This window comes from Nerophis lumbriciformis, linkage group LG13 (assembly GCF_033978685.3).
Source record: "Nerophis lumbriciformis linkage group LG13, RoL_Nlum_v2.1, whole genome shotgun sequence".
NCBI classification, from domain to species: domain Eukaryota; kingdom Metazoa; phylum Chordata; class Actinopteri; order Syngnathiformes; family Syngnathidae; genus Nerophis; species Nerophis lumbriciformis.
In genome coordinates, this window is record NC_084560.2 from 23,301,807 (window position 1) to 23,326,920 (window position 25,114).

Consider the following 25,114-nt stretch of genomic DNA (forward strand, 5'->3'; position numbering starts at 1 on the left):
CCCCCGGACTGTTGAAGAACTTAAGCTGTACATCAAGCAAGAATGGGAAATAATACCACTTAAAAAGTTTCAAAAATTGGTCTCCTCAGTTCCCAAACGTTTACTGAGTGTTGTTAAAAGGAAAGGCCATGTAACACAGTGGTAAAAATGCCCCTGTGCCAACTTTTTTGCAACGTGTTGCTGCCATTAAATTATAAGTTAATTATTTGCAAAAAAAAATTACGTTTCTCAGTTCGAACGTTAAGTATCTTGTCTTTGCAGTCTATTCAATTGAATATAAGTTGAAAAGGATTTGCAAATCATTGTATTCTGTTTTTATTTACGAATTACACAACGTGCCAACTTCACTGGTTTTTGGCTTTTGTACACGCGAGGGGACATATGATAGGAAACAGCTCTCAATATGATGACATGCACTTCCACACCACTGCAAACTACAACAGCTGTAATATTAAAGATACCTGATAAATATTTCTAATCTGTTTCGATGTGCGTGTCAGATTTGTTCCACAGAGCCATCATCCAAAGCGGCAGCGCTTTAGCCAGTTGGGCCGTCAACTACCAGCCCAGCAAGTACGCCCGACAGCTGGGCGAGAGGGTGGGCTGCGGCATCGATGACAGCACTCAGCTGGTGGCCTGCCTCCAGGGCCGCAGCTACCGCGAACTGGTGGAGCAGCACGTCTCTCCCGCCAAGTACCACACGGCGTTTGCGCCGGTGATAGACGGAGACGTGATACCGGACGACCCGCAGATCCTGATGGAGCAGGGAGAGTTCCTCAACTACGACGTGATGCTGGGGGTCAACCAGGGCGAGGGGGTGAAGTTCGTGGAGGGCATCGTGGACTCCGAGGACGGAGTCACGGCGGAGGACTTTGACTTTGCTGTGTCAGACTTTGTGGACAGTCTGTATGGATACCCAGAAGGCCGCGACACTCTGAGAGAGAGTATAAGGTAAGAATGTTTGCCTTTTTTTACAACAGTATATCTTTAAAGGCGCAAAATGATGGAAGTAAACTTAGATATGCACTATATTGCCAAAAGTATTTGGCCACCTGCCTTGAGTCACATATGAACTTGAAGTGCCATCCCATTCCTAACCCATAGGGTTCAATATGATGTCGGTCCACCTTTTGCAGCTATTACAGCTTCAACTCTTCTGGGAAGGCTGTCCACAAGGTTGCGGAGTGTGTTTATTTGGAATTTTCCACCATTCTTCCAAAAGCTCATTGGTGAGGACACACTGATGTTGGTCGAGAAGGCCTGGCTCTCAGTCTCCGTTCTAATTCATCCCAAAGGTGTTGTCGGGTTCAGGTCAGGACTCTGTGCATGCCAGTCAAGTTCATCCACACCAGACTCTGTCATCCATGTCTTTATGGACCTTGCTTTGTGCACTGGTGCACAGTCATGTTGGAAATGCGTAGTGTGTTTATAGGAATTTTCCACCATTCTTCCAAAAGCGCATTGGTGAGGTCACACACTGATGTTGGTCAAGAAGTCCTGGCTCTCAGTCTCCGTTCTAATTCATCCCAAAGGTGTTCTGTCGGGTTCAGGTCAGGATTCTGTGCAGGCCAGTCAAGTTCATCCACACCAGACTCTGTCATCCATGTCTTTATGGACCTTGCTTTGTGCACTGGTGCACAGTCATGTTGGAAGAGGAATGGGCCCGCTCCAATATGTTCCCACAAGGTTGGGAGCATGGAATTGTCCAAAATGTTTTGGTATCCTGGAGCATTCAAAGTTCCTTTCACTGGAACTAAGGGGCCAAGCTCAACTCCTGAAAAACAACCCCACACCATAATTCCTCCTCCACCAAATTTCACACTCGGCACAATTCAGTACGAAATGTAGCGTTCTCCTGGCAACCTCCAAACCCAGACTCTTCCATCAGATTGCCAGATGGAAAAGCGTGATTCATCACTCCAGAGAAGGCGTCTCCACTGCTCTAGAGTCCAGTGGTGACGTGCTTTACACCACTGCATCTGACACTTCGTGGCTGAGTTGCTGTTGTTCCCAAACTCTTCAATTTTCTTATAAAGCCGACAGTTGACTTTGGAATATTTAAAGAGCAAATGTTTGTAGAAACAGTCTCCATGCCTACGTGCTTGATTTTATACACCTGTGATTAGGACACCTGATTCTGATCATTTGGACGGGTGGCCAAATACTTTTGGCAATATAGTGTATTTTAGAGTAGTCAGTGTGCAGCTTCTACAGCATTATAGACTTACTAACCACAGGAGAAAAAACATCACAGCTATTGTCTGAATGACACATTATGTATTGATTATTATATTATGCTAAGTATGAAGGGGGCTATTTTATTGTTATTTTATTTTAGGAGCTACTTAATTATCTATGTGTTTTCCGAGCTTAGCATATTGACTTAAAAATGGGAAAACAGCTTTGTTGCACCGCTTTCCAATTAGCTTGTCAAATCTTTTTTAGCACGAGTGTTAGTCAGTCGGGTCGCCAGGCAACTGTGATAGAATAGCACTTAAGTCCTTCTTCTCTGTATGGAGGTTGATTTGTGTCACTATGATGACATTTTTTTTTTTTTTACACTAAATTTACGAGACTGAATTTTTTGCGTTCAAATTTTGTGAACACATTTTTTTTTTTACATCATATTATGCTGACAATTTCATTGAATACACATTTCTCAGCACATTTTGTGTGTTTAAAAATTCTAATTGTTAGAATATAATGGTTTTTTTTAAATTCATAATATGCTTCTTTTGCTGCTATGCAAGACCCATGTCACATGACTTCAAACGTGAGACCTCATTGGCTGGTTCTGAGTCACAGGATGGATTCCTTCAGTCTTAATTTACTGAAAGTGAGTTTTAGGATTTGAAACAACATTCCTGCATTGGATTATTCTGCACAGATTTTTTTCTCTCTGGATTTTTACACACTGAATTTTAAAACTTTAACAAACTGCATTTTTAAACACACAAATGTCGCTCAAAAATGTTTATTCAATACAATTGTCAGCATAATTTGATTTAAAAAAAATTCAGTTCATAAAATTCAAACTAAAAAAAATCAGTTACATATGTTCAGTGTCAAAAAAATATTTTGTAATAAAGACACAAAAATAGGAAAAACAAAGGACTTTATTGTCATTGTACAAGTATAACAAAACTAACTTCCATAGTTTGACAAATGTGTGACATCACAGCTGTCATGTCTGTGTGATCATGTTTTGTTTTAGTCATGTTCGGTTTTGTTTTTGGACTTTTTGTGCACATTTGTTTGTTTGTCACCATAGCAACCATTCGTTTTCACCTGTCACGTCACGCACCTGTTTCACGTTTTGAGTCACGCACCTGTTTTTACTAATCATGTCTGTAGTATTTAAGTTCATTGTTTTCAGTTTGTCGTTCTGGCGACATCCGGATTCATACCCCTGTCACACTCTGTTTACCTCTGCGCACTTCATAGTCCATGCCAAGTAAGTTTTTGTTTATTAATGCCACAGTTAGTGTTTTTGTTTTATTGTTCACAGTTTCTGCCTATGTGCAAGTTTTGTTTTCAATAGCCTAGTTTTGTACCTCCGCCATTGTGCGCGCTTTTCGTTTGTTCTTTTTTGATATATTAAATAAAACATGTACTTACATTCCCGTCTCGCCCGAGCCAACTTTCCGTTGCCTTCTGGAAAAACAAAATCCAAGGACCAAATCGTGACAACAGCTATATCATGCGCAAACAAAAATTGAGCTCACCCCATTTCATGATGCCACCTATGGGTTGAGCTCAAAATGCTTCGGAACACATGGTAGAATACAAGTAATATAAATATTCTTACATTTATATAATCATTAGACAAATTCTCAATGAGTAATGGACAATTACCGTATTTTTCGGAGTATAAGTCGCACCGGAGTATAAGTCGCACCTGCCGAAAATGCATAATAAATAAGGAAAAAAACCATATAAATCGCACTGGAGCCCGGCCAAACTATGAAAAAAACTGCGACTTACAGTCCGAAAAATACGGTAGTTGCAAAGTCTTATAAAGACGGCAGACATGTTTTCCAACCAAACTTACTCAGATTTTACACACCTGAGCTTGTCAGTCCCCTAAAGTGTGTACAAAATCTTGTGGCGATTGAACAAAACACCTGGAAGTTACATTGTGTGTTTTCTACAACACAATGAAAAGGGAAATTTCAAGTCAATCCTTCTTACAGACTTTAATAATTAATTAATTAATTAATTTATTTATTAACGAATTCTGTCGGTATTACCAGTGTTAACTTATGTAAAATTAAATAGTGCCGTATTTCCATACCGCCGGGTTGCACAATTAACACCGGCTCAAACACTTGGCAAGGAAAGAATCACTCAAGCAGCACTCAGAGCAGACTCAGCCAAACTGCCTCTTGGTAATTTACAATTCACAATGCCAACAAAGGCAAGCATGCATGATAGACAAATGCTTGAATGTAAAGTAAGGCCCCACTAGCTCAGTGCTACATTGGTTTTGCCTTATACATGCTACTGATTAGCATTAGCGATTTTCCATGGCAATTTTGACACCTCCTATATTGGTTATGAAAGCCACAACTAAAATGCACGTTATAATCAAATAGCAAGTGTATAATAAGTATAATACTTACAGTATAAACACTATGTGGGGTAAAACTTAAGACTAAATCTGGAACTGCAACTGCATGCTGAATCTGCTGAATACATGCAAATTATACTCTGTATTCTATTCTATTCTATATTACGCTCATTTAAAAAAATGTTACATTAAGAATTTGATTTTATTATTAAACAATTAACATGTATTAACACACACAAAAGTACAAAACCCAAAACCAGGGAAGTTGGCACATTGTGTAATTTGTAAATAAAAACAGAATACAATGATTTGCAAATCCTTTTCAACTTATATTCAATTGAATAGACTGCAAAGACAAGACATTTAATGTTCAAACTGAAAGACTTGTTTTTTTTGTGTGCAAATAATCATTAACTTAGAATTTAATGGCAGCAAAGTTGGCACAGGGGCATTTTTACCACTGTGTTACATGGCCTTTCCTTTTAACAACACTCAGTAAACGTTTGGGAACTGAGGTGACACATTTTTGAAGCTTTTCAGGTGGAATTATTTCCCATTCTTGCTTGATGTACAGCTTAAGTTGTCCGGGGTCTCTCGTATTTTAGGCTTCATAATGCGCCACACATTTTCAATGGGAGACAGGTCTGGACTACAGGCAGGCCAGTCTAGTACCCGCTCTCTTTTACAATGAAGCCACGCTGTTGTAACACGTGCAGAATGTGGCTTGGCATTGTCTTGTTGAAATAAGCAGGGGCGTCCATGAAAAAGACGTTGTGCGTTACAGTATCGCCTGAGGGATCGAAGATCACGGGCATTCAATGTTGGTTTTGGGTCTTGCCGCTTACGTGCAGTGCTTTCTCCAGATTATCTGAGCATTTTGACGATATTACGCACCATAGATGGGGAAATCCATAAATTCCTTGCAATAGTTGTTTGAGAAATGTTGTTGTTAAACTGTTCGACAATTTGCTCACGCATTTGTCCACAAAGTGGTGACCCTCACGTGGCTTGGCATTTTCTTGCTGAAATAAGCAGGGGCGTCCATGATAACATTGCTTGTATGTACCTTTCAGCATTAATGGTGCCTTCACAGATGTGTAAGTTACCCATGCCTTGGGCACTAATACACCCCCATACCATCACAGATGTTGGCTTTTGAACTTTGCGCCTCCGGATGGTTATTTTCCTGTTTGGTCCGGAGGACACGACGTCCACAGTTTTCAAAAACAATTTCAAATGTGGACTCGTCAGACCACAGAACACTTTTCCACTTTGCATCAGTCCATCTTAGATGATTTCGGGCCCAGTGAAGCCGGCAGCGTTTCTGGGTGTTGTTGATAAGTGGCTTTCACTTTGCATAGTAGAGTTTTAACTTGCACTTACAGATGTAGCGACCAACTGTAGTTACTGACAGTCAGTGTTCCTGAGCCCATGTGGTGATATCCTTTACAGACTGATGTCGCTTTTTGATGCTGTACTGCCTGGGGGATCGAAGGTCTGTAATATCATCGCTTACGTGCAGTGATTTCTCCAGATTCTCTGAACCTTTTGATGATATTACAGACCGTATATCGTGAAATCCCTAAATTCCTTGCAATAATTTGTTGAGAAATGTTGTTCTTAAACTGTTGGACAATTTGCTCACAAAGTGGTGACCCTCGCCCCATCCCTGTTTGTGAATGACTGAGCATTTCATGGAAGCTGCTTTTATACCCAATCATGGCACCCACCTGTTCCCAATTCGCCTGTTCACCTGTGGGATGTTCCAAATAAGTGTTTGATGAGCATTCCTCAACTTTCTCAGTCTTTTTTTGCCACTTGTGCCAGCTTTTTTGAAACACGTTGCAGGCATCAAATTACAAAATGAGCTAATATTTGCGAAAAAGAACAACGTTTCTCAGTTCGAATGTTAAGTACCTTGTCTTTGCAGTCTATTCAATTGAATATAGGTTGAAAAGGATTTAACTGTTACGCTTGCGTGGCATTGTGATGCCGGAGGTCGTCTTTTCACGATGCAGAGGGATGTCAGGAAGCGGCTTGCAGGTGAGAATAAATTATTTATTTTTAAGTGCAGAACAAAATATGCTGCGCGGTGCCCACGGCACGGAAAACAAAAGGGTAGCCAAAAGATGCTAATATCAAAATGCAGACTATGAGCGTAACCAAGAGCGTAACTTGTTGCATGGGAGCAAACAAGACCAACAGACCGAGTGAGTCTAGCGCGTAAACTAAATAGCCCTCTGATTAGTGCCCGGGCAACAGGTGCGCGTCCGGAACACTAACCAGAGGCAGGTGACTGTAATCTGCCGTCATGGCAACAGAAACAAACAAACTCAAGAGATGCTGAAAACACAAGTGACTTGAAAACAAACAGAATATGATCCGGCCAGCGGATCATAACATTAACGAATCATTGTGTTCTGTTTTTATTTACCATTTACACAACGTGTCAACTTCACTGGTTTTGGTTTTTTTACAAAAAAATGGTACCGTTGAGTACCAGTATATATTCCCAGTTGTCATGACTTGGTCCTTGGGTTTTGTTTTTCCGGAAGGCAACGGAAAGTTGGCTCGGGCGAGACGGGAATGTAAGTACATGATTTATTAAATATTATAAAAAAAGTACAAACTAAAGGCGCGCACAAGGCGGAAGTACAAACTTGACAAATGAAACAAATACTTGCACGTGGGCAAAAAACTAAGGACATGAACAAAAGTCGCTAACTGTGGCATGAATAGAAACAACTTACTTGGACATGGCATGAAGTGCGCAGAGGTAAACAGAGTGTGAAGCAGAAAGTCAGGGGTATGAATGCAATGTTGCCAGAAAGACAAACTGAAAACAATGAACTTAAATACTACAGACATGATTAGTGAAAACAGGTGCGTGACTCAAAACGTGAAACAGGTGCGTGACGTGACAGGTGAAAACTAATGGTTGCTATGGTGACAACAAACAAAAGTGCACAAAAAGTCCAAAAACAAAACCGAACATGACTAAAACAAAACATGATCACGCAGACATGACACCAGTAACCTGGAAAATGGAACTGTATCAGTTCAAATGGTTAAGGTACTCATCACCAATAACATTATTTTGTAATAACAACAACAAAATTTAAACATATTATACAAAGTATTTGTAAAATACAAATATAAATAACAATGGTGAAGGTTATTTTATCCAACCTGACTTTGGGTGATGTTTGGGGGCTCAAATGAATACTTATGCTTAATGAGGACCCCTGCCCTGCAGTTTGCTCATACAGGTGTGATACGGCCATATTTCATGACAACACCAAAAACGTTATCTTGTCACATAATTATGGGTTTACATGATGAGAGACGATTGCTTTACACATTGACTGGTCGACTGACAAACGTGTCATGTTTTGAAGGTTCATGTACACCGACTGGGCCGACCGTGACAATGCGGAAACAAGACGGAAGACCCTGGTGGCGTTGTTCACAGACCACCAGTGGGTGGCCCCTGCCATCGCCACGGCAGACCTGCACGCTCAGTACGGGTCGCCTACCTACTTCTACTCCTTCTACCACCACTGCCAGAGTGAAGCCACGCCACCCTGGGCGGACTCTGCACATGGCGACGAGGTAAGGAGGAGTTTTACATTTTAAACATTTCATTGGGGGCAGCACGGTGTCACAGGGGTTAGTGCCTGTGCCTCACAATAAGAAGGTCCTGGGTTCGGTCCCCGGGCTCGGGGTCTTTCTGTGTGGAGCCGTGACTGCGTCACCCCGGCTTCCTCCCACCTCTAAAAACATGCACCTGGGGATAGGTTGATTGGCAACACTAAATTGGCCCTAGTGTGTGAATGTGAATGAACAGATAGAAACTGTATGGAAAAAGCATGAATATACCATGTTGCCTTTTTTCCCCCTAGAAAAAGACAGGTGATATTATATGAGGTGTATATACTGTAAAGATTCACACACGTCACATAAACTGTCAGGTTTAAACACTGATGACATCTATTAAACAGACGAGAAGCAAGGAATCATGCAGAGACAGAGTTCAATTTGGCTTATATGAGGAGACACGTGTTTTGGACTGTATTCTAGTTACAGATCCAAACTACGTTCTAAAGCTCGGTCGGTAACCTTTTTGGCTGAGAGGGCCATGAAAGCCAAATATTTTAAAATGTATTTTTGTAAATGCTTGCATTTTTAAGTAAGACCAACATTTTTTGAGTATAATAAGTTTCTTTTTCTTTTTAATAACATTGTTATTCTGAAGGTAACCAATAATAAATAAAATACTTCTTACCATTAATGCTGCATGGTTTTGCTGATGGCTTTGTAGTCTGGTTGATACGTGCTTATTTTTAACACTGTGATGACCAGCGGAATTATTCATTACTTATCGTGTTAAAGGGGAACATTATCACAATTTCAGAAGGGTTAAAACCATTAAAAATCAGTTCCCAGTGGCTTATTTTATTTTTCAAAGTTTTTTTCAAAATTTTACCCATCACGCAATATCCCTAAAAAAAGCTTCAAAGTGCCTGATTTTAACCATCGTTATAAACACCCGTCCATTTTCCTGTGACGTCACATAGTGAAGCCAACACAAACAAACATGGCGGAAACAACAGCAAGGTATAGCGACAGTAGCTCGGATTCAAACTCGGATTTCAGCGGCTTAAGCGATTCAACAGATTACGCATGTATTGAAACGGATGGTTGTAGTGTGGAGGCAGGTAGCGAAAACGAAATTGAAGAAGAAACTGAAGCTATTGAGCCATATCGGTTTGAACCGTATGCAAGCGAAACCGACGAAAACGACACGACAGCCAGCGACACGGGAGAAAGCGAGGACAAATTTGGCGATCGCCTTCTAACCAACGATTGGTATGTGTTTGTTTGGCATTAAAGGAAACTAACAACTATGAACTAGGTTTACAGCATATGAAATACATTTGGCAACAACGTGCACTTTGAGAGCGCAGACAGCCCAGTTTTCATCAATTAATATATTATGTAGACATACCCTCATCCGTTCTCTTTTCCTGGGGGTCTGGCGGCAGATTTCTTTGACTTTATCGTTGGAAATGCATCTGCTTTGAGTGTCGCAGGATATCCACACATTCTTGCCATCTCTGTCGTAGCATAGCTTTCGTCGGTAAAGTGTGCGGAACAAACGTCCAATTTCTTGCCACTTTCGCATCTTTGAGCCACTGGTGCAACTTGAATCCGTCCCTGTTCGTGTTGTTACACCCTCCGACAACACACCGACGAGGCATGATGTCTCCAAGGTACGGAGAACAGTCGAAAAAACGGAAAATAACAGAGCTGATTTGACTCGGTGTTTGTAATGTGTTTGAGAAAATGGCGGATTGCTTCCCGATGTGACGTCATCGCTCCGAGAGCGAATAATAGAAAGGCGTTTAATTTGCCAAAATTCACCCATTTAGAGTTCGGAAATCGGTTAAAAAATATATGGTCTTTTTTCTGCAACATCAAGGTATATATTGACGCTTACATAGGTCTGGTGATAATGTTCCCCTTTAAGCAATGTCAGCTAGGATTGATCTGAGAGCCAGATGCAGTCATCAAAAGAGCCACATCTGGCTCGAGAGCCATAGATTCCCTACCCCTGTTCTAAAGTCTAGCCCACGTGCTTCCTCTATTTATTTGGGAAGTCCCTGGTTACATCACTGAAGCTGTCGCTGAGGGAATGGGGTTAATCTCGACAGCTCCGGTTAGACACAATACATGATTATACAAGAAATGCAAATGTGTTGACACTGGTGATATCGCCTTGTCTCTGCCCTGTCTGCGTCACGGCGGTGTTCGGCCTTGGCAGTCAGCAGGCCGTTCCTGGACACAGACACTGATACGAGACTGGCTTGCAATCTTTTGAATTGCCAGCTTTGCACAGACAAAGAAAAATACCACTTCAGTACAATTGACAATAATTATAGCAACGGCCCTTAAGCATAAAAGTTGTGTGATAATATATACATAATTATTCTAACATAAACCCATGTCAAACTCAAGGCCCCGGGGACCATATCTGGCCCGCCAACTCATTTTATGTGGCCCGCAAAGACTTGGAATTACCATGCGTCTATTTGTTTCTAAATTGTAGTCAACTTTCTATTTTGACAGAAAAAAAATACATATACTGTATGCAATTTCATATTTTGAACTTAATCTAATATCGCAACAAATATTATATTATTGCACATTCCAAACATCAAAATAAGTACTTAAATATCTGCTTGGCTCATGATTTTAAAGGAACTTATCCATCAAATTGTACAATGTAAAAAATATTTTTCGGTAAAAAACTGGTAGCTCAGTTGCCAGAATTTTACCGTAAAAACACAAAACCAAAAAATGTGTAATATTGTTTTTCAATTTACAGTAATACACCGTAAAAACAACAAACATGGATTTTACAGTAAAACAGTGGTACTGTTTTCCCATTTACATTTACAGTATACATCGAAATAAACATTTTAAGGTAACATTTTGGCAGCTAAACTTTACTCTAAAATCTACATATTTTTCTATTTTGACAGAAAAAAATACATGTACTCTGTAATTTCATATTTTAAACTTAATCTAATATTGCAACATATATTATATCAAAGGGACAAGCGGTAGAAAATGGATGGATGGATTATAAAATCGCACATTCCAAACATCAAACTAAGTACTTAATTACCTACTTGACTCATAATTTTGAAGCAATTTCTCCATCAAATTGTACAATGTAAAAAAAAAAAAATTGGTAAAAAACTAGTAGCTCAGTTGAAGTATGAAGGAAGGCAAGATTATTTTATAAATATGCAATTTCATATTTTATACTTAATCTAATATTGCAACAAATGTTATATTATCGCACATTCCAAACATCAAAATAAGTACTTAATTATCTGCTTGGCTCATGATTTTGAAGCAACTTATCCATCAAATTGTACAATGTAAAAAATATTTTTGGGTAAAAAAACTGGTAGCTCAGCTGCCAGAATTTTACTGTAAAAAACCAAAACCAAAAAATGTGTAATATTGTTTTTCAATTTACAGTAATACAGCGTAAAAACAACGACCGTAGATTTTACAGTAAAACAGTGGTACTGTTTTCCCATTTACATTTACAATATACATTGTAAAAAACATTGTACATTTTATGGTAAAATTTCCGCAGCTAAATTTTACTCTAAAATCTACATATTTTTCTTACAGTGTAACGTAAAAATACATAACAGTAAATAAATGTGCAATGAAGCAATTTCAAATGTATATTTTATTCACTGTTACAAGTGGCCCTCTGAGGGCAGCCATAACTGCGATGTGGCCTCCAATGAAACCGAGTTTGACACCCCTGCTCTATGCTGTTGTGAAGGGTTACTTTCAAATATAAGGTTGTTTGAATCAAATGTAACACGACCTACACCCCTTTTGTAAAAATGTAGAATGGTTCATTCCTCCTGGTAGCAGAAACCCAGCTTGGAATAAATACTTCACTGTCCATTCGACACAGACGCCATAACTTCGTCAAAGCTCAAATGTATGCATTCACACACATTTGAGAAACAGGATGACAGAGTGGATGACCAAACTTTTTCTACTGAGGGCCACACAATAAAAAAATTGAAAGCATGCGGGGGCCATTTTGATATTTTTCAATTTCAAAACCAATACAATGTTTATTGTATCCATTAGGGCTCCTCACAATTTTAATGAATGTTTAAGGTCCCAAGGACCCAATAGGATTTCAATCATTAAAGTGTTAAAAACAAGTCATTTACAATGCTAAGATCAACTTCAGATCTAAAAAAAAAAATTCATATCCTAATAATTTATATGTTGTATGCCCTTTTTGTCAAAGAAAACCCAGTTTTAAATGGCAGAAACACAAAATATGCAATATTTCCCCCCAAAAAAATGTTCAAGTGGAATGTTTGATATGAAGTAATTGGAGCTTTGAAAGGGTAAATGGTTCATAACAACATTGTTTTTGAGTCGTTACTATTTTTTGAACAATGACATTTAAAGTACCAGTAGAAACAAGTTTTCTCTATATTGAAGCTAATATCATATATGTCTGATTTATGACACCAAAAGACTTCCAAAGTTTGCGAATAAATAGATATGATCAAAATAGTATCAATCCCACGGAGATTCCTGAGCCATTTTGAGAGATAATAAAGAAAACAGTCACGTGATCGCCTGACATCGTTTTTGGAACTAAAGAGCGCTTCCCTATCAACAACAATGCTAATCAAGCAGACTTTGTGAAAGCCAACAACTATTACTTTCGGGGAAATTATTAACCAGGATCTTATATTTTTGAGCCCGAGCACAAAGAGGATGAGCAATAAGTTTTAGAGGCTGAGTGATGGATGCAGTTTCATTGTGACACTATAGCATCTGCAACATTGCTAGGTGCTAAACATACAAACTAACCATAACTAACCATAATAAAACAAACACTTACTGTACTGTTTCCACTCTCACTGGGATACAGACTGACGGGACGCTCACATAATTCTGTTTAGATAAAGATTCAATCGCAATCCTCACGAAGGGTTGAAAAAAGTTCCTGCGGGAAGCGTCTTTTTGTGTCTATTTCGCCATCTCAGCGGACGTTATAGTCGACCAGCCTGTCGGTTCATGGCCACATTTGTCTTCTACCAGGTGAGAGCTGCATAAATTATTCTAGAATTTTCTTTTAGCAAGTTTGAGACGATGCAGAAGCAGCCGCCGGCTCAGTGTGTCAACAATAGCAGCGTAAGCTAGCATTACACTGCAAAAAGTCAGTGTTCAAAAACAAGAAAAAAAAATTACAAAAATTAGGGGTATTTTATTTGAACTAAGCAAAATTATCTGCCAATGGAACAAAAAAATTTAGCTTGTCAAGACTTTCCAAAACAAGTAAAATTAGCTAACCTCAATGAACCCAAAAATACCTTAAAATAGGGTGCACTTTTCTTGGTAGAAAAAAAAAAGAGACCTTTTTGCTCAATATGTTGAAAAATATTCTTAAATAAAGTAAATGCTAGTGCTATTATCTTGACATAATGATATACATTTCTTGAAACCAGCAAACTTATACTAAAAACTAATTTATTGTTCTTAATGGAAAGGCAACAAGGCAACCACTTGTTACTCTCGGGGTCTCCTAGCCACTCAGGAAAATCATATGGTCTAAAAAGGCATTTTTCCATCGATAACATGACATCATCGCGCCAAGTGCGTGCTCTTTCAGTCAATTAGTGCGTATATATACAGCCCAGCCCTCGGCCAAATTTGAAAAAAAATTAATTTTGAAGAATTTATCTGAATGTGCATGAACTATTTCTGTTCAAAATAGTTTGAAATGTCACATGTCAAATGTTTAAATATTTACTGTCAGTTTACTGTACTGTGCCAACGGTTCTACGATATGAGTACATATTTTCTCTTGTTTCATTGAAAATAAAACAGCAAAGTCCATTTGGTTGTCATCTGTTTTAATTATGAGACACAATTGTGCCAAAGTCATGATTTTTTTATTTCATGCTTGAAATAAGAAATTATTACTTTAAAAAAACAGTTTTATACTTGTGAGTGTTGATGACACAGCTTTGCAACACTTGATATTCTAGTTTCAAGCATGTTTTACTCAATATAGGTCATAAAATCTCAGCTATAAGCTGTGATATCTTACTGAGATCATTTAGGACCAAAACCCTTAAAACAAGTAAAACACTCTAACATAAAATCTGCTTTGTGAGAAGAATTATCTTATCAGACAGAAAATAAGCAAATATCACCCTTACTTAGATTTCAGTTTTTGCAGTGTAGCTCACGGCTGTCAATGCGCCGCTAAAATAGTCTGTCTGCGTTAGCAGTTATAATAACAATATCACTCATATTTGGTTAATTTTCACGTCAGAACATGTAAATGGAGCAGTTTCTGGATGTTTTTAGAGAGAGTATAATGAGCGCAACAGAGGACCCCCGATCTGTTGAATCAATTGTTGGATCTATTTATTTACGATATCGAATGAAAAAAAAAAGCCAAGTGTTCTTGTCTTACATAAGGATTATGAATGACATCTCTTTCCAAATTTTGCGTTTTTCCAGTATGACTGATCTGATACGATGGTCAGAGTGCAGAAGCTTTACTACTGTGATGTCAATCTCCGAAAATAGCCGAAGATTTTCAGAGTAGGGATGTCCGACAATGACTTTTTGCCGATATCCGATATTTCTATATTGTTCAACTCTTTATTTACCGATACCGATATCAACCGATATCGATATCAACCGATGTATGCAGTCGTGGAATTAACACCTTATTATGCCTAATTTGGACAACCAGGTATGGTGAAGATAAGGTACTTTTAAAATCTTTTTTATGAAATAAGATAAATAAATTAAAAACATTTTCTTGAATAAAAAAGAAAGTAAAACAATATAAAAACAGTTACATAGAAACTAGTAATTAATGAAAATGAGTAAAATTAACTGTTAAAGGTTAGTACTATTAGTGGACCAGCAGCACGCACAATCATGTATGCTTACGCACTGTATCCCTTGCAGACTGTATTGATATATATTGATATATAATGTAGGAACCAGAATATTAATAACAGAGAGAAACAACCCTTTTGTGTGAATGAGTGTAAATGGGGGAGGGAGTTTTTTTGGGGTTGGTGCACTAATTGTAAGTGTATTTTGTGTTTTTTATGTTGATTTAATAAAAAAAAAACAAAAAAACAAAAAAAAACCAGATACCGATAATAAAAAAAACGATACCGATAATTTCCGATATTACATTTTAAGGCATTTATCGGACATCTCTAATTCAGAGCACAATATTCAAAATAGCTGACTGAATTTGTGGCATTTTTAACGGTGTTTTCACAGACTTTACGGATTGTAAATACAAATGGATATGGTTTAATGGATACAATGTAGGGTTGTAGGGTATATTGGTATTAGTATAGTACCGCGATACTAATGAATCATATTCGGTACTATACTGCCTCTAAAAAGTACTGGTCCCCCACCCCTTTGCACCCCCTTCGTCGTCACGTTGTGTCTTTGCTGGTTTATGAGCAGAGGAGCATGTTCGGCAGCGCACACACACGGAGTACTTACAAACAGACAGTGTGTAGACAGAAAAGGGAGAACGGATGCATTTTGGCTTAAAAACTAACGATAAAGGTGAAGTTATAACACTGAAACGCCCTCAGGAAGAGGTGCTTTAAGACATGGCTAGCTCGCTAGCGGCCAAAGTCCATCCACAAGTCTGCAGTGTTTTAGCTACTTCTAAATCACTAATCCTCGTCTCCATGGTGACAAATAAAGTACCTTTTTTACAAGTATCATCCCTGCAGGACGAGGAATAGCTAAACATGCTTCCCTACACACTGTAGCTCACCGGTGTCAAAATGTAAACAAACGCCATTGGTGGATCTACACCTAACATCCACTGTAATGATACCAAGTACAGGAGCATATGTAGTTGATACTACTCTGATTATATCAATATTCTTTGGCATCACAACATCTTTTTTAGTTTTTTTTTAAATGTATAAACTCAGGAAATATGTCCCTGCACACATGAGGACTTTGAATATGACCAATGTATGATCCTGTAAAGACTTTGTATCGGATTGATACTCAAATTTGTGGTATCATCCAAAACTAATGTAAAGCATCCCAACAACAAAAGCATGGATGATTATTACATTTTAACAGAAGTGTTGATAGAACATGTAAAAAGAAAAAATAAGCAGATATTAACAGTAAATGACCAAGTACATTAATAATTTATTTTCTACCACTTGTCCTTAATAATTTTGACAAAATAATAGAATGATAAATGACACAATATGTTACTGCATACGTCAGCAGCTAAATTAGAAGCCTTTGTTTGCTTACTTACTAATAAAAGACAAGTTGTCTTGTATGTTCACTATTTTATTTAAGGACAACATTGCAATAATAAACATATGTTTAATGTACCCTAAGATTTTTTTGTTAAAATAACGCCAATAATGCATTTTTTTGCGGTCCCCTTTACTTAGAAAAGTACTGAAAAGTATCGGAATAATTTTGGTACAGGTACCAAAATATTGGTATCGGGACAACACTAGTACAATGAAACACAAATAAGCCAGTTAACTTGTTTTTCCACTGCACTGGTACTTAAAAACAAAACAAAACAAAACAAAAATCAGACTCAAAATCTTGGAGACACAATTGGCCCCCACTCAAAAAAGGTTAAAAATAAGTCCTATATCAATATATATTATTTATACTTTCAACGCTTAAATCTGTAGATTATTTTCAGATCCATCCATCCATTATAAGTTTTTATTATTTTTTAAGCAATGCCAGTTTTATAACGCATTTAACTGCCTGCGTGGCAGCTTTGTGTTAATAGTGTCAATATTGCTACATTTTCTTGTTACATTTGACCTGTTTTCTCTTTTATTCAACTTTTTATATATATATTTTTTAGTAATAGTATTTTTAAAATGTGCTGCAGGCCAATATAAAATTAGCTGTGTGCCGCAAATGGCCCCTGGGCCACATTTTGGACTCCTCTGTGTTAAAGAAAATGTAAAAATAATAAATGTTATGTTTAAGTGAGGTTTAAGTTGCATCTCATTGCACATAATTGTGGTGCATTCAAGAAACCCTGATTAAAGTCTGAAACAGATGTGTCACTAGTTTTTATAGACAGGGAAGCTTAACCCCCCATAGATGACTTGGAAACCACATGTGAAAGCAATACAGTCTCAATTGGCTAAGGATGACTCCATATTGTGGAAAATGCAAACATTATTAAATCAAAATTCACTTCGAACGATTTACTTAGCTCTTTAATTGCCACATTTACAGTATTGCGCTGAAGCTTGGGGGCACACCTTCATGGACACTTTGAACCGCTATTTAAGCTCCAGAAAAAGGCAATTAGAATGATACATTATGCCCCATACAGAGCTCATACAAATGATCTGTTCATAATGAGTAATTTTCTTAAACTACATGATATAATCCAATACAGTAGCTTTCAAGTTATGTTTATGGCCTCACAAAGGGCTCTACTTGCAAATATACAGAGTCTGTTTTCACTCAGAGATGGTCCACATGAACTCAGGGGTATCCTGAAATTCAAACATAACATAGTAAATTCCACATTCAAGGCTCAATGTTATCTATAGCGGGAGTGAAACTGTGGGACAATGTGAGCGGATATATTAAAGTGTCTTCTAGCCTAAGAGTGTTCAACCTTGCGGTAAAAAATGTGTTGTTGGGAAACTATCAAAAACATGACTAGTTGTTTGGAATATCTCAACTGTGGGACACAGGTGCAAATAAACTCACTGTGGAATAAGGGACATAACACATCAGACAAGGCTTCAGAAACCGAAATATACCCATATCGGTGTATGTATACTGACTTGTCATTATCAACCATTATCATATGTTATACTTGTTCTGAAATTGTCATGTACCCATCAAATCTGACCAACATATATAACCAACATATAAGTTGATTGTAATTTAGGGGCAGGACAGGGATAAGCATTCTTGCTTTTTTTCCCGTATCCCTTTTTGGTGGGTGCCGTTGCATGTCTGTCAAACTACAAAGAGTGATGAAGTGTTGCTATATATGTCTGTCTGCCGAAATAAATAAATAAATTCATTCATTCAATTCATTCATTCATAGATGCACTACAAATAATAACACTCATAATAATGCTGTATAATTATGATTAATATAATCCATTAATAACCCTACATAAATTAGCTAATCTCTGTCTTACACTAAAAGGAAACACAAAAGGGAAACAGGTTGTATGATTTCTAAAACTCACATTCTGGCTACTGTATTTTCCGCACTATAAGGCGCACCAAAAAACCTCAAATTTTCTCAGAAGCTGACAGTGCGCCTTATAATCCGGTGCGCCTTATATATGGACCAATATTGAGCCACAACAGGTCTCGCAACTACGGGGTGCATAACGTAACCCCAGCCTCTACTGTAGCGTCTATTCTATGCGCCTTATGATGCGGTGCGACTTATAATCCGGTGCGCCTTATAGTTTGGAAAATACGGTACTTTACACTAAATTTGCCAGCACTATTTTGTAAAAAAAAAAAAAAAACAACAATCAAAAAAATTAAGTTTAAAAAAAAAGGAACGACACCAAATAATTGAAAGAGCTTTAAGAATAATGATGCCACTGGTTCAAAAGCTTGATTAGGTTTAGGGCAGGGTGGGGGACTTTCATGAGTATACTGATAATGATAAATAAGTAATATTAAAGACCAAAATGGGACCACAAACGCAGTCTTTGTTTAGGGCCACGCAAAACCTAGGTTGGTTTTCCTGGTTTTACCGCAATCCTGTAATCAAATGATTCCTCTCTCAAAGCTTTTCTTCTTGTCGCTCAAGCACACCAGTGGTCCCACTGGAAAAACACGTGTCTCAAAGGTAGTTAGCGAGTTGCCAAACAACAGGAGGACCTTTTGATGCTAATTTGATCAGCAAAGCAGGATGTTTAGCAGTTAAAAATATGAATATAAAACATGAAGCAGGACTGTTGAGCAGTTAAAAATATTACAGACTGTGGAGGTCTTGCTCCTCCGGGTTCTCTGAACCAGTGTTTTTTAACCACTGTGCCGCGGCACACTAGTGTGCCGTGAGATACAGTCTGGTGTGCCGTGAGATACAGTCTGGTGTGCCGTGGGAGATGATCTAATTTCACTTATTTGGGTTAAAAATATTTTTTGCAAAGCAGTAATTATAGTCTGCAAATGATGTGTTGTTGTTGAGTGTCGGTGCTGTCTAGAGCTCGGCAGAGTAACCGTGTAATACTCTTCTATATCAGTAGGTGGCAGCAGGTAGCTAATCGCTTTGTCGATGTCGGAAACAGCGGGAGGCAGCATGCAGGTAAAAAGGTGTCTAATGCTTAAACCAAAAATAGACAAAAGGTGAGTGCCCCTAACAAAAGGCACAGAAACTTAGAGAAGGCTATGCAGAACCAAACTAAAACTGAACTGGCTACAAAGTAAACAAAAACAGAATGCTGGACGACAGCAAAAACTTACAGCGTGTGGAGCAAAGACGGCGTCCACAAAGTACATCCGAACATGATATGACAATCAACAATGTCCCCACAAAGAAGGATAAAAACAACTGAAATAGTCTTGATTGCTAAAACAAAGTAGATGCGGGAAATATCGCTCAAAAGGAAGACATGAAACTGCTACAGGAAAATACCAAAAAAAGAGAAAAAGACACCAAAATAGGAGCGCAAGACAAGAACTAAAACACTACACACAGGAAAACTGCAAAACACTCCAAATAAGTCAGGGTGTGATGTGACAGGTGGTGACAGTACACCTACTTTGAGACAAGAGCTATATTGATGCATGCTTGGTTAGCTTTAAAGTCCATTTTTTTTCTCCATCCATTTTCTACCGCTTATTCCCTTTGGGGTCGCGGGGGGCGCTGGAGCCTATCTCAGCTACAATCGGGCGGAAGGCGGGGTACACCCTGGACAAGTCGCCACCTCATCGCGACTTTCAACAACTGAGTTTCATTTTTTAATGATTTCTGCTGGTAGTGTGCCTCCGGCTTTTTTCAACACAAAAAATGTGCCTTGACTCAAAAAAGGTTGAAAAGCATTGCTCTGGACCACCAATGATGGACATTACAGCCGTGTTCATCTTTGCGAGCAATGATTTATTTTTCAATAAAGGGTGCTTTTCAGCCATGTTTAAGTTTCTCCGCCATCAACAACCTCCTCTCTTCCCCGACCGCTGCCTTTAACAGAGCGACAGGTGATCAGACAAACACTCACAGCTGTGTCATCTACGCACCTGTCACTAATCTCGAAGCCGATCCTGACACACCCCGCTTCGCTGCAGGTCCGCAGGCCACCCCCCTCCCCCACACAGACTTATAGACTAAATTTACCAATTGTCAATGAAAACTCAATTTTAAAGAATGCGATTTTGTCTTTGGGTCCATACAGTTTATCAAAAAAACTGTGAAAAGATAGTTTATTGCTGTCAAATTAGTTTAAAAAAAAATCAGAATAATGCAGTGCTTTCTAGTTATTTTCTGTTACGACCTCCTCGGGAGAAGAAAACATTTAGCCCCCCGCTGTCCGCCGTATCATTTGTCTATAAATAACAAAAGAAAGATATCAACTTATAGCAAATAATAACCTTATTAACATTGTTTTTGTCGATAACAGAAAATATTTCATTAATTGCCTGAAATTAAAAAACAAAACAAATATAATCATTATTTCAACAATAAACATGACCGACTTGCACCATTTGATCATTTGATGCTGAAAAATACAATTAAAAAATAAACTCACTAAATAACAATACATTCAAATTGATTAGCAACATTAACTCAGGAGCACAATACATGAAACACTTTGACCTACAAAACATATATTTTTTAAATCAAAACGAGGCAGTTAGAATGAATGGCTACAATGAGCATGTTTTGCAGTACACAGCTTTTCTAGCAGGGTTTGAAGTATAATACTGACATAGCCCATTTTGAGAAGAATTGGATTAATCGCACTTTTGTATTTGGATTAATCATAATTAATCGCAGTTGCTACAAAACCATTGCTTAACCTATCTGTGGTACTTTTGTTGACCAGCGTTGTTTGTCGTGTCCTGCCTTTTGTCCATGCAGTAATAACGTCCTCGCTAGCAGCTGCCTCAAACATGTGTTTGGATTTCAGATGCTATTCCAAACTTGTTTGGCTGCAATAAGAGAATTCATCGCTGCAATGTATGCAAATGACCTTGGTTTTATATAAGTCCAGTCAGTTTCCTCACTTACACTATATTGCCAAAAGTATTTGGCCACCTGCCTTGACTCACATATGAACTTGAAGTGCCATCCCATTCCTAACCCATAGGGTTCAATATGATGTCGGTCCACCTTTTGCAGCTATTACAGCTTCAACTCTTCTGGGAAGGCTGTCCACAAGGTTGCGGAGTGTGTTTATAGAAATTTCCCCCCCACTCTTTCAAAAGCGCACTGGGAAGGCCTGGCTCTCAGTCTCCGTTCTCATTCATCCCAAAGTTGTTCCATCGGGTTCAGGTCAGGACTCTGTGCAGGCCAGTCAAGTTCATCCACACCAGACTCTGTCATCCATGTCTTTATGGACCTTGCTTTGTGCACTGGTGCACAGTCATGTTGGAAGAGTAAGGGGCCCGCTCCAAACTGTTCCCACAAGGTTGGGAGCATGGAATTGTCCAAAATGTTTTGGTATTCTGGAGCATTCAAAGTTCCTTTCACTGGAACTAAGGGGCCAAGCCCAACTCCTGAAAAACAACCCCGCTCGGCACAATGCAGTCCAAAATGTATTGTTCTCCTGGCAACCTCCAAACCCAGACTCGTCCATCAGATTGCCAGATGGAAAAGCGTGATTCATCAGTCCAGAGAAGGCGTCTCCACCGCTCTAGAATCCAGTGGCGACGTGCTTTACACCACTGCAGCCGACGCTTTGCATTGGACTTGGTGATGTATGGTTTAGATGCAGCTGCTCAGCCATGGGAACCCAATCCCTGAAGCTCTCTGCGTACTGTACGTGGGCTAATTGGAAGGTCACATGAAGTTTGGAGTTCTGTAGCAACTGACTGTGCAGAAAGTCTTTGCACTATGCGCTTCAGCATCCGCTGACCCCTCTCTGTCAGTTTACGTGGCCTACCACTTGGTGGCTGAGTTACTGTTGTTCCCAAACTTTCCTTTTTCTTATAATAAAGTTGACTTTGGAATATTTAGGAGCGAGGACATTTCACGACTGGATTTGTTGCACAGTTGGCATCCTATGACAGTTCCACGCTGGAAATCACTGAGAGCGGCCCATTTTTTCACAAATGTTTGTAGAAACAGTCTCCATGCCTAAGTGCTTGATTTTATTCACGGGGCCAAGTGATTAGGACACCTGATTCTCATCATTTGGATGGGTGGCCAAATACTTTTGGCAATATAGCGTATGTAGCATCATCTACAAAGATACAAATAATTGTTATTGTGACATCCAGTGGACACATTTAAAACCGCTGTTTCTTTCATTCAAAAATGTCAGTGTGGAAGTCGCTTCCTAGCGGTTCCACTGACATACACTTCACAGGAGCCAGGCGTGCAAAGTTGAACAAAGTTTTAATGTAGATACATTTTATCACAAGCGCTCTCTCCAGCAAGACGCGACTTTTCAGCCACGTCCGTATCCTCGCTCTCCTCCTGCTCCCGGCCGCTTACTGTTAAAGACAACAGATGATTAGATTAACACGTACCACCTGTGAAATCTAATCACCTGCCAGCTGTGTCTTGCCGCCAGCCCATGCCCCGCCCCTATCCGATGGTGCTCGTCCTCAGCACCATAGACAGAGGCGGTGACCTTTGCTCCTGCAGGCACGCTGGCCACACCTCCCTCCGCAGTCAGGTTAATTTTTATACTGAGCAAACTCATCCCGCGGGCCGGGTAAAACCTGTTCGCGGGCCTGATCTGGCCCTCGGGCCGTACGTTTGGCACCCCACTGGTTTACGCGGTATTCCGAGCCGTGTAGTTTCCTTGCTTTTGCTAAAAGACAAAATATTGATTTATATTGACTCTCTGCATTTGCAAATATGTTTCCAGTAAATTCTACTAGCTGATTTATGCACGCCAGATACAATTTGTCCTTAGAGTCATTTATTCATGGCCCTGTTTAAAAAATATATATATATTTTCCTCAATACAGGAGAAGCCTTTCTGGAGAAGAGCTCAATGTAAATGTTTCCTGCTGGGTGTTAGTAGTTAAAAGGCAGAATGTTACGAGCTAATGGAGATGGACTGCGGCACTAGCTCCTCCCGCCCACCTGCATGTCGTCTCTGCAATACTAAAAAGCAAAGATAAGGCCGATTGTGTGCAAGGGAGCTTTCTCTACGTCAGCTTCATAAAACGTAGCTCTTGTTTCTTTTTTTTTTTTTTTGCACCTTTTTTTTTTACGACTCCATTAAACGGGCTGCACTTCACCGGGCAGGTATGCTAATGTTAGCATTGCCAGAGCTAACACGTCGCTGAGACGGGCCTGATGTGCCTGACTGGTTTATCAACATAAATCTGCGAACAGAGGAGATGTGTTCACGGTTGCCCCTGGTGATAATCACGCTCATGGAAACATTTTATGTATCGCAGTCGTAATAAAACTGGCAAACCGGCAAATCTCTGGTGAGCAGTAGCACACTGTCATACACGGACGCCACAGTGTGGAGATTGGATTTTTTATTGTTAATATCAAACTGAGGAAGTGTAAAAGATTAATGGTTAAAGAAATGTTAAAACCATTACCACAGATATTGCGGACTTTGGAAGTGCTTTCTATTTAACCTGTGATATATGCACATTAGGGGTGATTTTCTCTGCATAAAGTGTAGAAAATACTAAAGAAAAATTGATTTTTTTTAAAAGGTCAATTTTTTTATGTAGTAAGATTGCATGTACAATTCATAACTATTTAATTGAGGTTTTTGCATGTACTACATGCTGTCATCATGGAGACACTCATTTACTGCACAGTCATGTTATTATGCTCCTACCTGTGGGGGTTTGCTATGTTTTGCAACATGCAGCTTGCATCTACCAATTTTTCCTTTTTTTTTTAATGAAACATCAATAAAAAGCAGGCACCAAAACACAACAATTAAATGTGTTTTAATCAGGCTCTTAAAGTTAAAGTTAAAGTACCAATGATTGTCACACACTAGATGTGGCGAAATTATTCTCTGCATTTGACCCATCACCCTTGATCACCCCCTGGGAGGTGAGGGGAGCAGTGAGCAGCAGCGGTGGCCACGCCCGTGAATCATTTATGGTGATTTAACCCCCAATTCCAACCCTTGATGCTGAGTGCCAATAGGTCCCATTTTTATAGTCTTTGGTATGACTCGGCCAGGGTTTCAACTCACAACCTACCGATCTCTAACCACAAGTCCTCCAGCAGTTGTAAAATTACAAAATGATATTGCGGAGTAGACAATATGCCTAATATTTTTTATTTTTGACAGTCCATATATGTTGATAAGTTGGCATTGTCTCCTTTCTCTCAGCTATTTCTGCGCAACAGCCAGTTTGCATGTCCTTCCTAGACGTACTGAATAAATATGTAAAACTTTGGCCGCAGAACAGTTTTAATCTCGATAAATCACACTGTGAGTACTAAAAGCAAACAAATGTGTTAGAAATTGCTATGAAATTTATTAAATAAGCTCTTCTTCTTCCTGCTCCTTTTTAGACATGTATTAAGAAACTGGAAATAAGTGATGTCCAAAACCAGTGAAGTTGGCACGTTGTGTAAATGGTAAATAAAAACAGAATGCAATGATTTGCAAATCCTTTCCAACCTATATTCAATTGAATACATTGTAAACACAAGATACTTAACGTTCGAACTGGAAAACTTTGTAATTTTTTGCAAATATTAGCTCATTTGGAAATTTGATGCCTGCAACATGTTTCAAAAAAGTTGGCACAAGTGACAAA

At 38.9% G+C, this 25,114-nt stretch overlaps 1 protein-coding gene across 2 annotated transcripts in view; it reads left to right on the forward strand.

The window, feature by feature from the left end:
* LOC133613725 (neuroligin-4, X-linked-like) overlaps window positions 1–25,114 on the forward strand; it is a 139,595-nt gene that overhangs the window by 39,927 nt on the left and 74,554 nt on the right. For both annotated transcript variants that reach the window (XM_061971467.1, XM_061971468.1), the window contains 2 exons: window positions 501–951; window positions 7,969–8,182. In XM_061971467.1, coding sequence (XP_061827451.1) covers window positions 501–951; window positions 7,969–8,182 — 665 coding nt within the window. The remainder of the gene's footprint in view (window positions 1–500; window positions 952–7,968; window positions 8,183–25,114) is intronic.